The sequence below is a fragment of the Sinohyriopsis cumingii genome, chromosome 18 (genome assembly GCF_028554795.1).
Source record: "Sinohyriopsis cumingii isolate HCF-2022 chromosome 18, ASM2855479v2, whole genome shotgun sequence".
Lineage (NCBI taxonomy): Eukaryota > Metazoa > Mollusca > Bivalvia > Unionida > Unionidae > Sinohyriopsis > Sinohyriopsis cumingii.
This window is the reverse complement of record NC_142978.1, coordinates 4,704,425-4,721,617: the sequence shown is the minus strand read 5'-3', so window position 1 is coordinate 4,721,617 and position 17,193 is coordinate 4,704,425. Positions and strand designations below refer to the sequence as shown.

Here is a 17,193-nt window from a genome sequence, read left to right as displayed (position 1 = left end):
TGAATCAACAGATATGGGAAGATGTACTGAAGCAGTTGCTCCTTGAATGTTGGATGTACACAAAATAAATGGGCTAACATTTTCTCTCTTGCTTATTTACGGGACTAGTAATAACACCAAGCTATACATGAAACTTTCAACTTTATTATGGAATTGGATAATTACAAATCTTCATATTGAATAGTATAGATTTTCAGTTGGCAATTCTTTTGTCATGATTTTAGAGAGAAAAAAAATTTGCTCAGTTACATCTCAAGTTACTGGTATACAACTGATGTCAAAATTCCTGAACTTGGGCACCTACTCCTCTGAAATGTGAGACGTTTTTATCACAACGGCCTTGCAAACCATTCAGTTAAAATAAACCTTTTTTTGTGTGTGCCACTGTTAAAATTATTAATGATCCCAGTGGCACCAATGGGGGGAACAAGAAAAATATCCTCAGTCTGTCCATGCATAACTTAGTGAACACTTGAGTATCCAGTCTGCATTTGACCAGTGACTTTTTTCATTTGGTGTGCAGTAGTAGCTTTTATAAAGAAGGAGCCCTTTAAACATTCATTAGTGTACAGATAGTATTAAAATAATTACTCGAACGTAAAAAGTATGTCACCGTGATCTGTTTTGTCCAGGGTTAGTAGTACTCCAAAGGTGAATGCAATTATGAAGTTTTATGGCTAAATACAACAGCGTCAGAGAATGTTTTATGACTAAATATGTGTCTGAGAAATTAAGTTAAATGCAAAAACGAGCATAAAAAGGTCACTGACCTAATTTTGCGCGTGACCACAAATACCCCTCGAGATCAATAATGCCAATCAATTTTAAGTCTACATCAGAGAAACTGCCTTTAAAATGAAAAAGTTAATGTAGACGACTACGACTGATGACAAACGCACTGACAATGCCGCTAGAAAAGCGATACCCATGTCTTGTGATACAGCAATAAGCAAAAATGATTGGTCTATACGTGTATCTAAACAGGCATGTAGAGAAGTTGCTTGGTTTGACCTTGAAGATAACAAAGAAATAAGTATTTGTAATTTGCATTCAGAACTGCACATAGGTTTGTTCGCAGCCACCACCCCCGGATTAAGAAAAACCCCAACCATTGTGCAGTATATATGTCCCTTTGGTTTGGAAAGTAAACGAGTAAAACGATACCCTAGGTTTTCTAGGTCCCGCCTCCAACGTGCAAAATAAGATGCACATGGTTAGCCTAAACACCAACCGTCGCTCCTCATCATCTATCATTCTAACCCAGCGTTTGTTCCCGTACATTTACGTTTTTTCGTCAGCAGGTGTAGCCGTGCACATAAGAGGTTTAATATGGCTGCATAGACTCGGAAGTTGACTGTAGTAGACAAAAAAAAAAATTAATAGATAATAAAGCGAATGCCGGGTTAGAACGATAATTGTTTAGAAGTGAAGGCAGATGTTTATTTTAGTTAAGTACATCGTATTTGCACTTAAATGGTTAGGGAGTAGGGATGACTCAGTTATCGGAGCATCGGGCGCATAATTCAAAAACCGTGTCGTGGGTTCGAGACAAACCTGAGTCAGCTGCCTAGATGATGTCCTTTAGGAAGGGCACTAGCATTCCCAATGCCATGCCTGATACAGCCAATATTGTTTAAAATGGCATTAAAAACAAAATAAAAGATAAACGGTGCTAAGCCATTGAAAGTACTTGGCATCATTTTCTGATATTATTCTGACTCGTACATCGATTATGTGCATGAGGTTTGATATATTATTAGATAGCAAACACGTGCGACAGTTAATACGCCATCATGTTTTTATAGATCTCTCTGTAGGCACTAGCTGGGGATGGTTGTTTCTTACACGTAATGACCTGACCAGCGGTTCTCCGTGACCTTTATTTTTTGTCAAGATATGCGGTCTCAAATAACAGGTGTGCAGAAACCATTCTTTCTTTTTAAACTTACTGTAACTGTTGCCTCTGACCTCTGGACCCCAGAATCAATATGTATCCTTTTTACCATATCCACGAAGTTTGGTCAAGGAACTTTCTCTAGAATAAAAGTTATTCTGCAAACCCATTTCTGTCTGTAACGCAATGGCCTTAACCTTGTACTTTTTTAAACCAAATTAAATATGCCTTTTCCATAACTGCGTTGCAAGCCCTCCACAAGCTCTGGTCAATGAACGTGGTCTAAAACTTAAAGTTATTATTAAAAAAAAAACTGTTTTCTTCATTCGGTCGCAGTGACCTTTACATCGAACACGTAATCAGATGGCTTCCCTCTACCCACAAGTTTGTTTACGGTACATAGTCGATAACTGCAAAGGTTTGTGTGTGAAGAAACCATTTTTCTTCTAGACAAAGTGACATTAACCTTCTGATTCGGACATTAGAATGTTTCTTCCTAGTCACAAGCGCAAGCCATCTGCCATGCTTGGTCACAGTGATTTGACGATGGTCGTCAGTTCGAGAAATTGAATAGAAACCATTCTGCTTCTTTCAGTCAGTAACGATGACATTTTGATGCCAAAATAAATGTTTCGTCTTTACCAATATTGCAAGCCACCTCCACCCACCCCCCAAAATACAGTTACTGTATGTGGCGGAGGACTAGAGTTGTTTTGCAAAATCGATTTTATTCAGTCAGAATGGCCTTGACCTTTTGCTACCAATACCGACATGGTTCTTCTGTACAAGCTATCCATAAAGTCTGGTACACAACTGGAGTTTTTATACCGAAATTGAACTTGGAACAGACTAACTCACGTCATAAAAAAATTACGGCGTAAAAAATAATATTTAAAAAAAAACATTTGTATGCAATGGAACTCGGTCATAACTCTTGTCCATCACTACTTGGTCCGAAAATAATAGTTTTACAAGAATGCACATGAGCAAAATTCTAAAACAGAATTTCAAAAGGGGAAAACGCATCTTCTGGAAAAGCATGTGCGATTCGAAATGAACTTGGTCTCTCATGCCTCCATATGCACACGTGAAGGTGAAGTTTTTCATGTACGCTTGACTTTCAAGTACAAATGAACAGCCAAGCCCCTTTTTCATGTTTGGAGTCTTAAAAGTCAGCTATCTGAAGTAAAGTCGCGAGATCGCATTTAGGCAAATACAATATTCCTAAACTTTCAATGCTATAAGAATAAACAATATTGAGATTTATAAAAGATTATGCTGCCATATTTTTCTTTAACTATAACACTTGATATACAGCTGAAGGCATATTCACTGATCAAAATCAGACCAAAATTCTTAATTATTCTTACTGGGAAAACACCAAGATTAATACGGGGGGGGGGGGGGCTTGGTTTGATTCTTCACTTGTGCTTGATGAGAAGTAAAATATTCCTCTTTGAAACAAAAAGAACTACACTCAGAAATTTTGCTTTTGTTGGATTTCTCTGAGATTACTCTTTGACACTGGCATGCAAAAACTGATAGGCTTCACACACTGTTGATCCTTGGAATCAGAAAAACAGTGACAAAACCTTTGCTTGTACCCACAACTATTTTGTCAAGCCTAGCTGTTATTGATCGCCCGTCTTTGAATTCCTGATGGCCCCTAAGGACATATTTCAGCTGTCCATCACATGATAGCACATGAATACAGCCTTCTGAATTTGTAGCTTTTGCATCTATCACGTACACTCTGTCAGTTGTCAAGTCGAAGTAAATCCCCATGGGTTCCCTTAAAGGGACAGATTGAGTCCCAGTGTAGGTCCCTAAAAAGCTGCCATTAGCATTGCACATGATGATGCACTTTTTGTTCCAATCGCAGACGACAATTAAGCCGTCTGGTGACACTTCAACTGACCTTGGATAAGAGAATAGCTGACTCCCGTCGGTCGTGGTCTGAAATGTCTTCAAAACATTCCCTTCCATATCTATCAAGTCTACCAGGGGGTCCCCAAATTGCGGGACAACACCGCAGACGAACTGGTTCTTGGCAACCAGATAAGATACTGAAGCGTACTTTCTCTGCGTTTGAATTGCACCATATCTTTCCATGAGGTCATCATTCATGATCCGGAATTTGAATAAAACCTGGAACGAAGGAACAGCGACCGCAAAATATCCATCAGAAATTTTTGTGATGTCCCAAGGTTCATCTGGGTAAGCAAGACAACCATAGAAAGCGCCGATTTCATCGAAATGTTTGACACAACGGTTCCATCTGTCTACTACCAGCAATCGATCCTCCCTGTGAATTGCTATGCCAAATATTCCACACTGTCTCTTGTCAGTCTTTGTGCTGCAATGTAGTTTCTTTACTGGACCAATTGGCTCGATGTCTTTATGAAGAATCTCGACACCTTCCTCATTTGGACGAAATAAAGATCGTTGGGGGTCACATGGACTGTATAGTGGCAGCTGGTCATCATTACCTAGTGGCCTCTCTGGCATTGGCGATGATGGTGGTGGTAGAGGCAAATCTGATACTAGATGTGGCGGTGACGTGCGTGGTGTGACCACTGGTTTTGGATGTAAAGTACGTGGTGTGATTAGTGGCTTTGATGATGCTGCAGGTACTGTTGCGAGTTCTCTGTTTCTGTTAAGATCTGCCACGGCAATTGAATACGGTGGCGGTGGATCCCGTGGGTAATTGATAGTAGTAGTGGCACCACCACTATGACCTGGGTATGGTGGGGGCGGTTCGTCATTCACGAGATGTAATTCGTTTGTTGTTTCATGCACCGAATTTTCTGCATTTATCGTCAAAGCATTCACTGCATCACAGTTTGCATCACTTTCTTCATCTCTAGCTTCCTCCGTTAAATTTTCAAGTCTCCCTTGTTGAGGCTGGTTTTCAGCTGATAGAGATAAATGTCTAGATGGCGAACGGAAAGCAACCAAACGAAGACAAGGATCTGAATGCGAAGAGTGAAGGGATCCTGAAAACTGGTCTACCTTTACTTCAACACTAGCTAAGCGCTTCTCAAGCAGTGTGTTCTCAATTTCCATATTCACAAAGAAGCGAATTGTAATTTCCTGGCGTTTGCTTTTGGACAATTCAACTGTCTGTCTCGCGTTCTCTCTCACAGAGGATGCAATTTGCGTGAGGTGAGATAAATGCTCAAAAATAGAATTGTCTCCTTTATTGTATATTGCGTCTAGATTTTCCAAAAATGTTTTCTGTTCTTGGAAGGTATAATTCAAGGCGTCGCATTTAGACAGTGTTTCTTTCACTCGATTCTCCTCACTTTGTACACGCATTGTAAGTTCTTCGTGAAGATCATGTTCCTGTTGCAACAAACTTTCATTTATGTGATTTCTTAGATGCGAGAAATACTGGCTTATCTCAAGGGACACCTGCTCTCGTTTCGTTACTAAAAGTCTCTGCCTTGGAAGATTTGCTTCATGTAATGCATTAAGAACTGATGTCAAATTCTCTATTTCTGTTGTGATCGTCTTCCTTGCATTTGAACAATACTCTTTAGTTATCTGACAAAGCTTTCTTAGAGTGCAGAAACTGTGACTATCGCGGCTTTTTAAGCATAAATCACACAATAATACAATACAGTTTTGACAATAATATGTAATTTGATTCGTCGTATGAATAAGACAGTATACGGTCGCCTCCTGGCTTGAGTCATTTCCTGTTTCATCATCAGGTTGAACGGGATTCAATTCAGCCATTTCTTGGTTTGAGTATTTAATTTTTAAACTGGCTAGAGGAACGGATCATTCAGAAGGGTAAATCTACCCTGTCTATTCATTTTAACGGAGTAATGACAAACAACAATGGGATACGACCCCTATACTTTATCCAAATGTAAAGTCAAAAGTTCAAACAAGTCGAGATGATTGCATGCATGGACGAACACGACTCAAATAAGCTGCAGTTTCGTCATCCTGTAAGAAAAATAATGAATATTGTAAGTTATATAGGCAGACAGTGAAATGTATTTAAAATATATTGGGCTTCAAAACACTATTTATAGCTTGCAATTGTAAACTCCCCACACACATACTTATATACTAAAACAATAGAATTTAATTTACTTATGTTTTGATTATTGTGGGCTGTCCTAACCAAATTATAAATTCATTAATTCAACTGGTTCGTTACTGTGTGTATGTTTATGTTGCATGTGCGTGTATTCGTGTTTTTAAAATTAAGATTTCGTGACTCTTCTAGCTGAATAAACTAGTTTTTTCAACACATTGCCATATCTGTTATATTTCTGTCCTAAAACTTTCTGACCGAAAAGAGACGACTGTTGAAAAACTGGACGAATTGCGATACATGCTGTATATCGAATTTTAAAAGTGTGTATATCATAACTTGCAAAATGGTAGAGGTGTGGAGGGCGAAGAACTTAGAGCAATGACCTAGCTTACACGAGTATGGTAATTTATATTTTGCTCTAAGTTCATCAGTCGTGACGTAACTGTAGAACTCGCATGAAACGAATATTTTGCAGGTCATACAAGCTTAGGGAAGGTCTTTTCTTCGCTAGCTACTGATTCCATGATGAAGACTGCAGGATCAAGTGTGTGTGTGTGTGTGTGTGCGTGCGTGCGTGCGTGTGTGTGTGTGTGTGTGTGTGTTTGATTTAGATTTTTAACGTAGCTTTAACAATTTTAGTCATATCGCTCCTATGTCTGCAGTGTAGCAGTTTATAGTGATGTCTAGCACTTGAGGCATCATTATTGGCCATATCGTGCCAGGAAACAGGAGCTAAGTGACTTTCCCAAGGACACACCGAGGCAGCAGACTATGGGCTACCCCAAGGACACACCGAGGCAGCAGACTATGGGCTAACTTGAGCGGTTATCGAACCAGTGACAAATGAATTACGATTCAGACGCTGTGCTACTGCGTCTCCCACAGAACTTTTCGTTTCATATGTATCAAAATACGACGTAAATTTCATCAACTTCGAATATTTTGAGGTGCAAGTCTCCCCAAGAGTCAGTAGGACTGCAATATATATGTGGAATTCTCAGTGTCGTGAAAACATGAAATGATTTCATCGAACACGAATACACCACAAAACGGTATGAATGCTGAACTAAATGCGAAACTTCACCAAATAATGACATGGATAAAACCTCGGTGCTCCTTTAACACGTTTGTGACACATGAAAAGTCAACATAGTTGTGTTCCCATCTTTAAAATACCACCGTACACATCCTCAAATACTTAGGACTCAAACCCGAACTAGAATCACACACACACACACACACAAACCCAACCGCTCAGGTGGCCTAGTGGTTAGAGAGTCCGCCTCGGATGCGGGAGATCGTAGGTTCGATCCCCGGCCAAGTCATGCCAAAGACTTACAAATACGGTACTAACAGCTGCCTCGCTTGGCGCTCAGCATTAAGAGGTAAGTGGGTTAGTATTAGGACTGGTGGGCCTGGTGTCAGGATAATGTGACTGGGTTCGACATCATGCTACAGGTCTGCAGCATAATGCCCCAGTGCTAGACATCACTATAAACTGTAACACTGCAGACATCGTAGCTATATATTTTAAAGCTACATTAAAAATTCAAATCACACACACACACACACACACACACACACACCGCTAAACCTAATGCACATTTTGACCTACCGCTAACCTTCTGAAAGGTGACACCGTGTATGTCAACAGTCTGTCATACATTATCAAGTCAAACGCCAAATGAAATCATTATCTTGTTTCTAAATCAAGGGCTCCGTGAGCGTGTATAAAATATAAATGCCATAAATACTCGGTTAAACTTCAGCCCGCGTTCCGAATGGAGCAGAGAATTTTTATAGAAGACACACACACACACACACATATATATATATATATATATATATATATATATATATATATATATATATATATATATATATATATACACACACACACAGACATTCATTCAGGTTTCTGTTCGGTTTGTGGGAATTACCGCCATTTTTCAGCACATGACGGGCTCTACAAGGCGGCCAGAATATCTGGTGGAAAAAGAACTGATAAAGCCCCTGGAAAGAACCACCGATACATGGGATGTAACTGGCAAGCTCTGAGGTATACTCACGTTGTTCGAGCAGACTCGAGCTCACACGAAATGTTGGGTGATACGCACGAGTACTCTATACGTCTTGGATCCCCCCCCCCCCCAAACAAGTTAATTCAGACATTAACATCTGTGCAAGTTTTCACAGGTAACAGAAAAATATAACTGAAAATACCAAAATATGCTATTTTTAAAATGACGGATTAGGAATATTTTTGTCGAATTTGAATAAAGTAAAATATACAATTTTTGCGATTTAAATAATTCTTAAATTAACATTGAGACTTAATACATTTTGAAAATACTTCTCAAAGCCGGTATGTTTACGCATTTGTAAGTAACTTGCTGTTAAAAAGGTCTCGAGTTATGATTTCCTCGAATGGTTCCACCTTTATTTTTCACTTTCATCTCAAAATGCAATGCTCGGTTTTATCGGACATATATATATAATGATATATTGCAACAGTCAGCGTGTGAATGAACCTCTGAAAGGCCGTGTATCAATCACACCAAACACACCTCTTCAGTGACATGGCTGGATATTGTAGTTATCGTTTATTTTATTTTTACAAGTTCACGTGGATTGTACAAATTCAATAGAGTAGACAACACGGCTTGGTTGGTGATGTCATGATGTCATTTACACTGGTGGATTACACCAAAAGATCAGTAAAAACTCACCGACCTTATGCAGGCGGTCCCTACCACTTTGATATGCAGGTTCCAGAATCCAACCCCTGACCACACATATGTAACGCGAGCGCATTACCACTGCGCTATTCTAGTCCTATATGTTATGACTAATGGAGGCTAACCGTTCCGGTGGCCTAATGGTTAGAACGTCCGCATCGGATGCATGAGGTCGTGGGTTCGAACCCCAGCCGAGTCATATCAAAGACTTATAAAAATGGTACTAACAGCTAAATCCCTAGGCGCTCAGCATTAAGAGGTTAGTGTTAAGACTGTTCGGCCTTGTGTCAGGATAATGTGACCAGATGAGACGGACATCATGTAACGTGTCTGTGGCATGCTGCCCAAGTGCTAGACTACTTTAAACTGCCACAGTGCAGACATCGTAGCGATATGACTACAAAATTATTAAAGCTACGTTAAAAACCCAAAACAAACACACACACAGACGCACACACATGCTAACGGAGGGAACCTTATTGTCCTGGTATGCGTTCCGTGATGGTGTCCTAGATGAGATTTGGTTTTAAATAGTGTGATTTATGTATATATATATATAAAATTAAATAGATGTATGCTTTAGGGATTTTACCCTTTTCTACTTTTGGTATTTGAAAATTGCTTGGCACTATGTAACCAGGATTCTGAACACGAACCGGCTCTGTGTGTGTGTATATAAAATGCAAGAAACGAATTTTTCTATCTACAGAAATGTAATACGTAGCAGTATCCTTTGTATTTACGAGTTTTTAGTGTTTAGACTTAAGCCTGGTGAATGTTTCGCTAAATAAGTAAATTAGTTCCAGTAATTTGAAAAAGTCGTTCCATTTATTTCTGATTCAATCTTTGAAGAACCAAGCTGACTTGAGTGAAAGTTCCTATTCAACAATGATTCACAATATTACAAGTTGTAGGGGTTGGAGTTTATCTTCTTAAAGGTTAAAGGAATAGTCTACGTTTGCTTTTTTACTTTTTGTTTTACTGGGCACCATACTGCCACGAGGGTGCTGATGTGCCGTTAAACCCATCCATCCATCCATCCATACATGCAAGCATGCATCCATTCTTTCCTTTAATTGTGCGTCTGAGCTGTCTTATTTATCTTAATTCTATACTGTCTTTTGTTTTTGTTATCTTCAACAGCTAGTAAATTTTTGACTAATCTCTTGAAATCGAATAACGATCATATATCACCATGTCGGCCAATTCTGCGCGTCGGGAAGTTCTGCGCAACCATACGTTATTTCTGTAAACATTGGATCACGTGTTATTTTGGGTAAAAAATCCATTTTGTATCAAGAAAGAACGATCGTACTTTAATTAAGAAAAGTGATATTCATAGAGTGGACATAAATATCCCACATTTCGACTCGAAATTCATATGAAAATGTGATTTCTAAATGTAATTATGAAGACCCACTCCATGACCTTCTTGAACATGTAATCCAGAAAATCGTATTTACTCTGTGTCTTTTAGAATCATAGAAATAACTACATAATTTAAAAAATGGAAATGTTTACCTGAAAAAATTCTGCATCTTAATCCAAGTTTCCAATTTTGCAAGAAGTTGTATAACACGTAGTAAATCGTCTGCTACCCAACGTGTCAACTTGCCGCTAGAACGGGATTCTCAAGAAATTCCCTTGTGTATAGCCTGTTTCTGAATTCTTAAGTAATTTTTCCCCATAAACAAGACGTTGTACACACATTACATCCTATTCATTGTTGTTCCTCTTCCACATAATAGCTTTTTTTAAATGTTGAACTTTATTAATTGTTTTACAAGATCGGTTTAGTTTGCTTAATATCTCTTGCCATTTATTGGCATTGTTACGTTGAATTTTGTAAAACTAGCTAAAAACCGGACCTAATTACTCCAATGAACTGCTGACAGAAACAGTCCAATGTATTTAATTTCTATAGCCCGATGGATAAGCATTACATCTTTTCAAAGCTGTGCGCAGAATAGGCCGACATATCGCGAGTCATGAAAACACTGGGGTGGTATCCCATGCGTCCAAAAATTAATATCATTTGAACTGAATAGTCTGGTGACAACTGCCTCTTTTCAAATGGTAAGCATTGCATTATTTTATTTTAGGCAATCGGTCGAATTCTGTGTGCGTTTTACTTCAATATTGGAGACGGAATCCTTATTTGTGCTGAAATGGCCGACAGCATTGTACTTCAACATACATTATACATCAAGCACACGAGTTGTGAAAGTGGATGCATGGCAGGCATCCATTTTCCACAAATTAGATGCCTCAGGCAAAATAATAGTTTTGACAGTTTTCCGGACGACAAGATAATCTTCCCATAGACGTGATTAAGAAGGCCTCTATTCTGATTTATGTCTTTTAAAGCAGTGAAGTAGGGTTATTTGGACGTAACTGCAAAATATGAATCAGCCTCCATTACCGTAACTTTGACCTTGGGCTGCGATTACTAATATAACTGAAGTATTTGAATAAATGGATACAAGCAATTGAGTACATACACATCATACACATACACTGTAATCTATCAAATAAAAAAATGCTCGAGTATTAATGCACACATACACATACGAACACACTATATATATATATATATATATATATATATATATATATATATATATATATATATATATCTTCACCAGCGCAGAAAGATCCATGATAAATTGACTCTTAAAATAGACCTTAATAAGATACGCTCCACCAAACTGACCGACGTATAAAAACGTATATTTTCAAAATGGAAATCTGTTCTTAAAGATCAATGTATGGAGTTCCAATCAGTGAAGATTATCGTTTTTCCTTAATAATTGAACTGCCGAATGTAAATACACAGCATCTGCCTACGATTCGTTCAAATTATAGGTTATTCTAAAAGTTCAGATGGCACCGTATGTATTGGCTTTTATGATGGGTCCAACTACATACAAAGATCTGCCGTGTGGGTCTGTGCAGTTTGTAAGGAGTTGATATACAAAGGGGCCTCGGTGGAAACTGTACGGTGTTTCATTTATGAGTATACTTTGATCAAGACAACACGTAGATGGAGTATTTTGTACTTCGAATTATTTTAAACCAACGGTTATATGCCATTTTACAAAACTACTGAAGCAAGCGACTGATTTCATTGTACTATTGACCACTGATAAAATAAAATAATGACTGAATTGTCGTTTGAATCAATCTAACGTTTACTCAATAGCTTACAACACAGACATGTGAATATTATATATAGGTATCTTCTTCACTTAAATACTTATTATTACTGTACTAATTAACCTATCTGCGTTAGTCTGCTTGCCTATTTCCTAATATTAGGCCACTGCCTCGATAGTAAAACAAACTTGGCCATGCTTTATATCATGACGATAAATCTTTTAAAAATTACTGGTCACCTTTCTAAGACCAAAGTTCATCGAGTTCACTGAGATTTAGTGCCAGTGTCCATATAAAATAAGTTTTTATTGACCCTTTGTTACTTGTTTTTCGAGTCTGGTTTTTAATGGAAAAAATCGTATTTCCATTCGCTTATTGATAGCAAACGGTATCGAATTTCGAGGGATGACCTTGTCAGAACACCCTTGCTTTCAAAGGAATATCCGAGGATGGTCTGCACTAAGTGATTTAGGAAACCATCAGAGGGCACCATTATTCAATGACTAAATGCATTCTCCTACTGCTTTTCACTGGCGCGGTTTCTGTTGTTGTTCTTTTTAACACGAGTGTTAAGGTTTCACTTCTTGTACTGTAGTATGTTGACACAGTGAAGAACTTATTAACCTCATCAGTGACATGCAGTAAACATGCAACAAGTCTGTTCTTTATCTTCTCAACTCCAAGATAATGACTCCAACTACCCTGATTTTTTCTTTCGAGGTATGGCAGTTGACTTCATTTTTCCACTGTTGTTGCTCTCCCTGTCTATTATCTGCAATCGTTCTTTCTTCAACTACGAGTACCATATAACAGAGACCTATTTAAAAGCTAGGCCATGTTCAGAACTTGTACAATGTATTCCATGTGAGGCCATATTAAGCATTTGTACATGGAATGAAACAGTAATTATCCATGTACAAGATGTATTGAATGTAAGAGACCGTATTTAATTTACCTGACATTTTCATTTAAATTGCTGTTGAATTTCAATCTTGATTAAAACACCCGCCCAAAAAATATTTCTCTTGATTTCTTTAGTCATCTGAATATGTTTGCAATATTTTTCCGTAACAGGATATAATCGGGTGCTGATATTAATGTATTTGATTATTCTTTGGTGCTGAAATAAATGTTGACAATTACTGACCCAGTCTGATGCTATATAGATCTCCTGATGCATTCAATCTTCATTACTGGCCGATACACAAAAGTCATATAATCCGGGTTTTTTTTCTCTGATATAAAGGTATTTTGGGATTGTTTTTATTTCTTAAAGTAAAAGAGTACTTCCTTATTGGATTGTCCTCGTCTTTTACAGGAATAGTTTACTATAATAATAGCACAGTGTGCAGGATGGTCGACTGATACATCTACCGGCACATTTAAAATATTGGCCCTCTTTCTCTGCTTTTATCAAAACAATTATCTGTTTTTATAAATGATACCATGTACATTTCTACTTCCTATGCACACATGGTTAATGGGGGTGGGGTGTTAAGGGAAATATGCAAGACACCACTGATGCGTCATCTACAACAAAAATGATAATAATCATTTGCTGTAATCTTATTTGCTTCTTAGACATCATTCTTAGCTGGACCTGAATTTCAGAATGCCGGCGCATAGGTCGGACAATTTAAAGGTTTTACTGGCCGGACGGAGGGGAGACAACTAAAAAAATATAAATGGTACGAATCGAGTGGCTAATATAAAGGACGATATGTGAGTACAATAGTTTTCAACATATTGTAGTTAGATATACTCAACACTCATAACTGATTTGGAAAGGACGCCCGAAATTCTATTGGTGCATAGAGTTATGGGACAAATATGTACTGCATGTGCTGACCGCTCCTATGAAATTACGGATATGTTCTCAGCGGCAAAAGTAGATCACAGCGGCGTACTCTTTAAGGGCAACTGAACACAGACACTGTAAATTCAGTTGTGCAGAATTTTCGTGCTCATTCTGACATTTGCATTCTTTGCATTTACAAGTGGCTCAGTTTGCTGTACACTGCTGCGTATGTGCGTTCGCTGAACAGTTATGCTTTTCCCCAAGAAAGTAAATTGTTGTATTTACCTACTTTTCTTAACAAGGTGGTGTTGGCAAGTTTTTATTATGTGTCCGCGATGCAACCTAGTCACATTATTCAACAAAATTTCCTGTCGATTGACTCTTAACACATACCTTCACAACTGTATCAATTATAAGCATAAACGACGAGAAACTGTTTAAAAGTGGAATGAATTCCGTGATCGGAATTGACAACGCTGTTTCAGGCATCTCTTGGTACTTTTATAAAATACCAGTGTTATTCATGTTATTAAAAGTCTTTTATGTACATGTACACATATTAAAGCGGATAATCTAAAACGATTAAAGATGAATAAAGATTAATGGTCCCAAGACATTTAATAATCTTATATTACAATATCAATATAGATGTTTACGTCCCCTGGGGTCGGACTCGTAACCCAAGGGTCGCGCGTATTCGATACTTACCCAGGCCAGCCCGGGTCGGCTGCCTTGGAATATACATATGAAAGGTAATAAGCTCCAATTTCATTACATAATAAAACCAATACTGTCTTGAAAAATACAAAGAACCCATCAACCAATATACATATTTTGTGCATGATTCCAGGAGCTCCCGGAACGCTTAGTCTGGGCTACCTTGTCTTAAATTCAAGAAGCCCTGTCAACTCTTCTCACATCAGGGACTTAGCTATTTTTTTTTAAATTGGATTTTATTGTTTGACAATGTCTACGGTGAGCAAAATAAATCCGATAACAAATAAACCCGAGTAGAAATCTCTGCCTGATTTACTTCTACCATTACAAGTACTACTACTATTACTTCTACAACAACTATTATTATTATTATTATTATTATTATAAACAGGAAAATGAGAAGTGTTTAAGGTACCAATAATAAATAAACCCGAGTAGAGATCTCTGCCTGATATTTAATTCTACTATTATTATTATTATTATTATTATTATAGGCTATCGTGGGTACGTGGGAAAGCCTGCCAGTAGCTTCTCTTGGGTCGGTGGTTCTTCCCTGGGTTCTTCCTCCACCAGTTATACTGGCCGCCATGTATAGCCTATCTTGTGCTGAAAAATGGCGTTAAAACCTATAACACCAACAACAATTATTATCATAATACAATGGAAAATTAGAAGTGTTAAAGGTACCAATAACAAATAAACCCGAGTAGAGATCTCTGCCTGATATTATTTACTTCTACTACTACTGCTACTATTATTATTATTATTATTGTTGTTATTATTATTATTATTATTGTTATTATTATTAAATGGAAAATTAGAAGTGTTCAAGATACCAATAACAAATAAACCCGAGTAGAGATCTCTGCCTGATATTATTTACTTCTACTACTACTGCTACTATTGTTATTATTATTATTATTGTTATTATTATTATTATTGTTATTATTATTATTATTATTATTGTTAATATTATTATTATTGTCATTATTATTATTGTCATTATTATTATTATTATTGTTATTATTATTATTGTTAATATTATTATTATTGGTATTATTATTATTATTGTTATTATTGTTATTGTTATTATTATTATTATTATTGTTATTATTATTGTTGTTGTTATTATTATTATTATTGTTATTATTATTATTATTATTATTATTATTATTGTTAATATTATTATTATTGTTATTATTATTATTATTGTCATTATTATTATTATTGTTATTATTATTAAATGGAAAATTAGAAGTGTTAAAGGTATTATTTTCATATATAAGTGTCATCCCTTGCCCACTGACGAATAAGCTGGATTAATATAGTTGTCATACAATGTAGGACACCTCCCCTGCGACCTAAAAACACAACTATCAGGGGAGGCGTCTTACTTTGTAGGACAAGATTACTAAGCACTTCTTATGGTACCCACTCTGAGCCTGAAATTTCTCAGACCAGTGTGTGTGTGTGTGTTTACTCCTCGAAAGTTCTTGAGTGTGAAGATTATAATCATAGTATCGTTTGTGCATCCGCCTGTGTACATGCTCGTCCATTTAACAGTCGATTAACCTTATTCGGTTTACTTCAGACTAACTATGTCAATGTCTTTCTATTCTAAATATAATCATTATTCTTTTTTTTTTTAATTACGGCATGTCAACTATTACCTTTACGCAGTTGCCTTGATTTCAAAACGGAAGTAATGAAACTTACCTGTCATGACTTTCTGAATAAAGATACATCCAAATCCAAAGTCACAACCCGTTTGATACATCCATTAGACTGACAGCAGAAAGTGTCGTATTTTGCTTGTCACATGTACAGAGCACAGTTGATTGTGGCCTTCGTATTTATACTAGTCATGTGTATACATCACTGGCTTCTAGGTAAATACACTGAACTAGCTATTGATCATTCGCGTGGGACAATCGCACCCGTGCTAGTGTTGACTTAAGCCCCTGTAAATTATATCCTACAGAATATGTGCATTGTTAACTTAAGCTGTTGATCAAAATAAAATGTTTTCTTTATTTAAAAAAAAAATACAACTGTTCGTGTTGTATCATGGGCTGGTAAAATTCTTGGATAATAACACGGCTTGAGAACTTTAAAACGTAAGGCGGACCATTGAAACGGGGGGGGGGGGGGGGGCAACTGGCATATTTTTCTAGAGCTGGATGCTTGTTTTTTTTCTTCATTTTTTAAAATACATCCAGTACCTATGATGTGGGCTCCCCCAGTGGGGTCCGGAGCAGAGCCCTGGCTGCCAACGGTTTTCCTGCAATTTAATGCCTTTTGGTGACTTGTCATGGTCTCTAAATTCTCTCATTTTACACAAGACAATCACATACGAATTTATGCATGTATGTCATTCCCACATTAGAATCGTTAATTTCATCTCACATTACTGTAAGCATGTCTAGAAACCATACATAATAACAAACTCGATTTAGTTATGGACTGCTTGACTATATATATATATATATATATATATATATATATATATATATATATATATATATATATAGCAACACACAACTACATAACAACTTCAAGACCATATGTTTTCTGAGCTTTTAACGTTACAAATTGCTCAATGACAAGCGCTTGTCTGACGGATTCGAAGATACACGTCTAATTTAACTGATTGTGTCCAGGCGATAGTATTGATCGATATATGGATCCCTCTCACTCGCTGTGATGCGAAAGAGAATTAGTGGGGTATTAGGTGGTGCCGGTGGATATAGAAGCAATTTGTTCATGAAGCACACGCTGGCATCAGACATGAGTTTGCAAATTCTTGTTATACGAGTGGGTTATGTAATTTGCTTTA

General features: G+C 37.1%; 1 protein-coding gene across 1 annotated transcript; it reads right to left on the bottom strand.

Annotated features, from left to right (window-relative positions):
* Window positions 1-128: 128 nt before the first annotated feature.
* Window positions 129-16,288, bottom strand: LOC149775989 (uncharacterized). The gene is made up of 2 exons (XM_089941209.1): window positions 16,074-16,288; window positions 129-5,851 (listed from the first exon to the last, which is right to left on the bottom strand). The coding sequence occupies exon 2, from the start codon at window positions 5,633-5,635 to the stop codon at window positions 3,443-3,445; it is 2,193 nt and encodes a 730-aa protein (XP_089797335.1). The 5' UTR covers window positions 5,636-5,851; window positions 16,074-16,288; the 3' UTR covers window positions 129-3,442.
* Window positions 16,289-17,193: the final 905 nt, after the last annotated feature.

What these genes read in the sequence shown, in the direction of transcription:
- LOC149775989 (XM_089941209.1), bottom strand. Translation starts at nt 5,635, where the DNA reads ATGGCTGAATTGAATCCCGTTCAACCTGATGATGAAACAGGAAATGAC.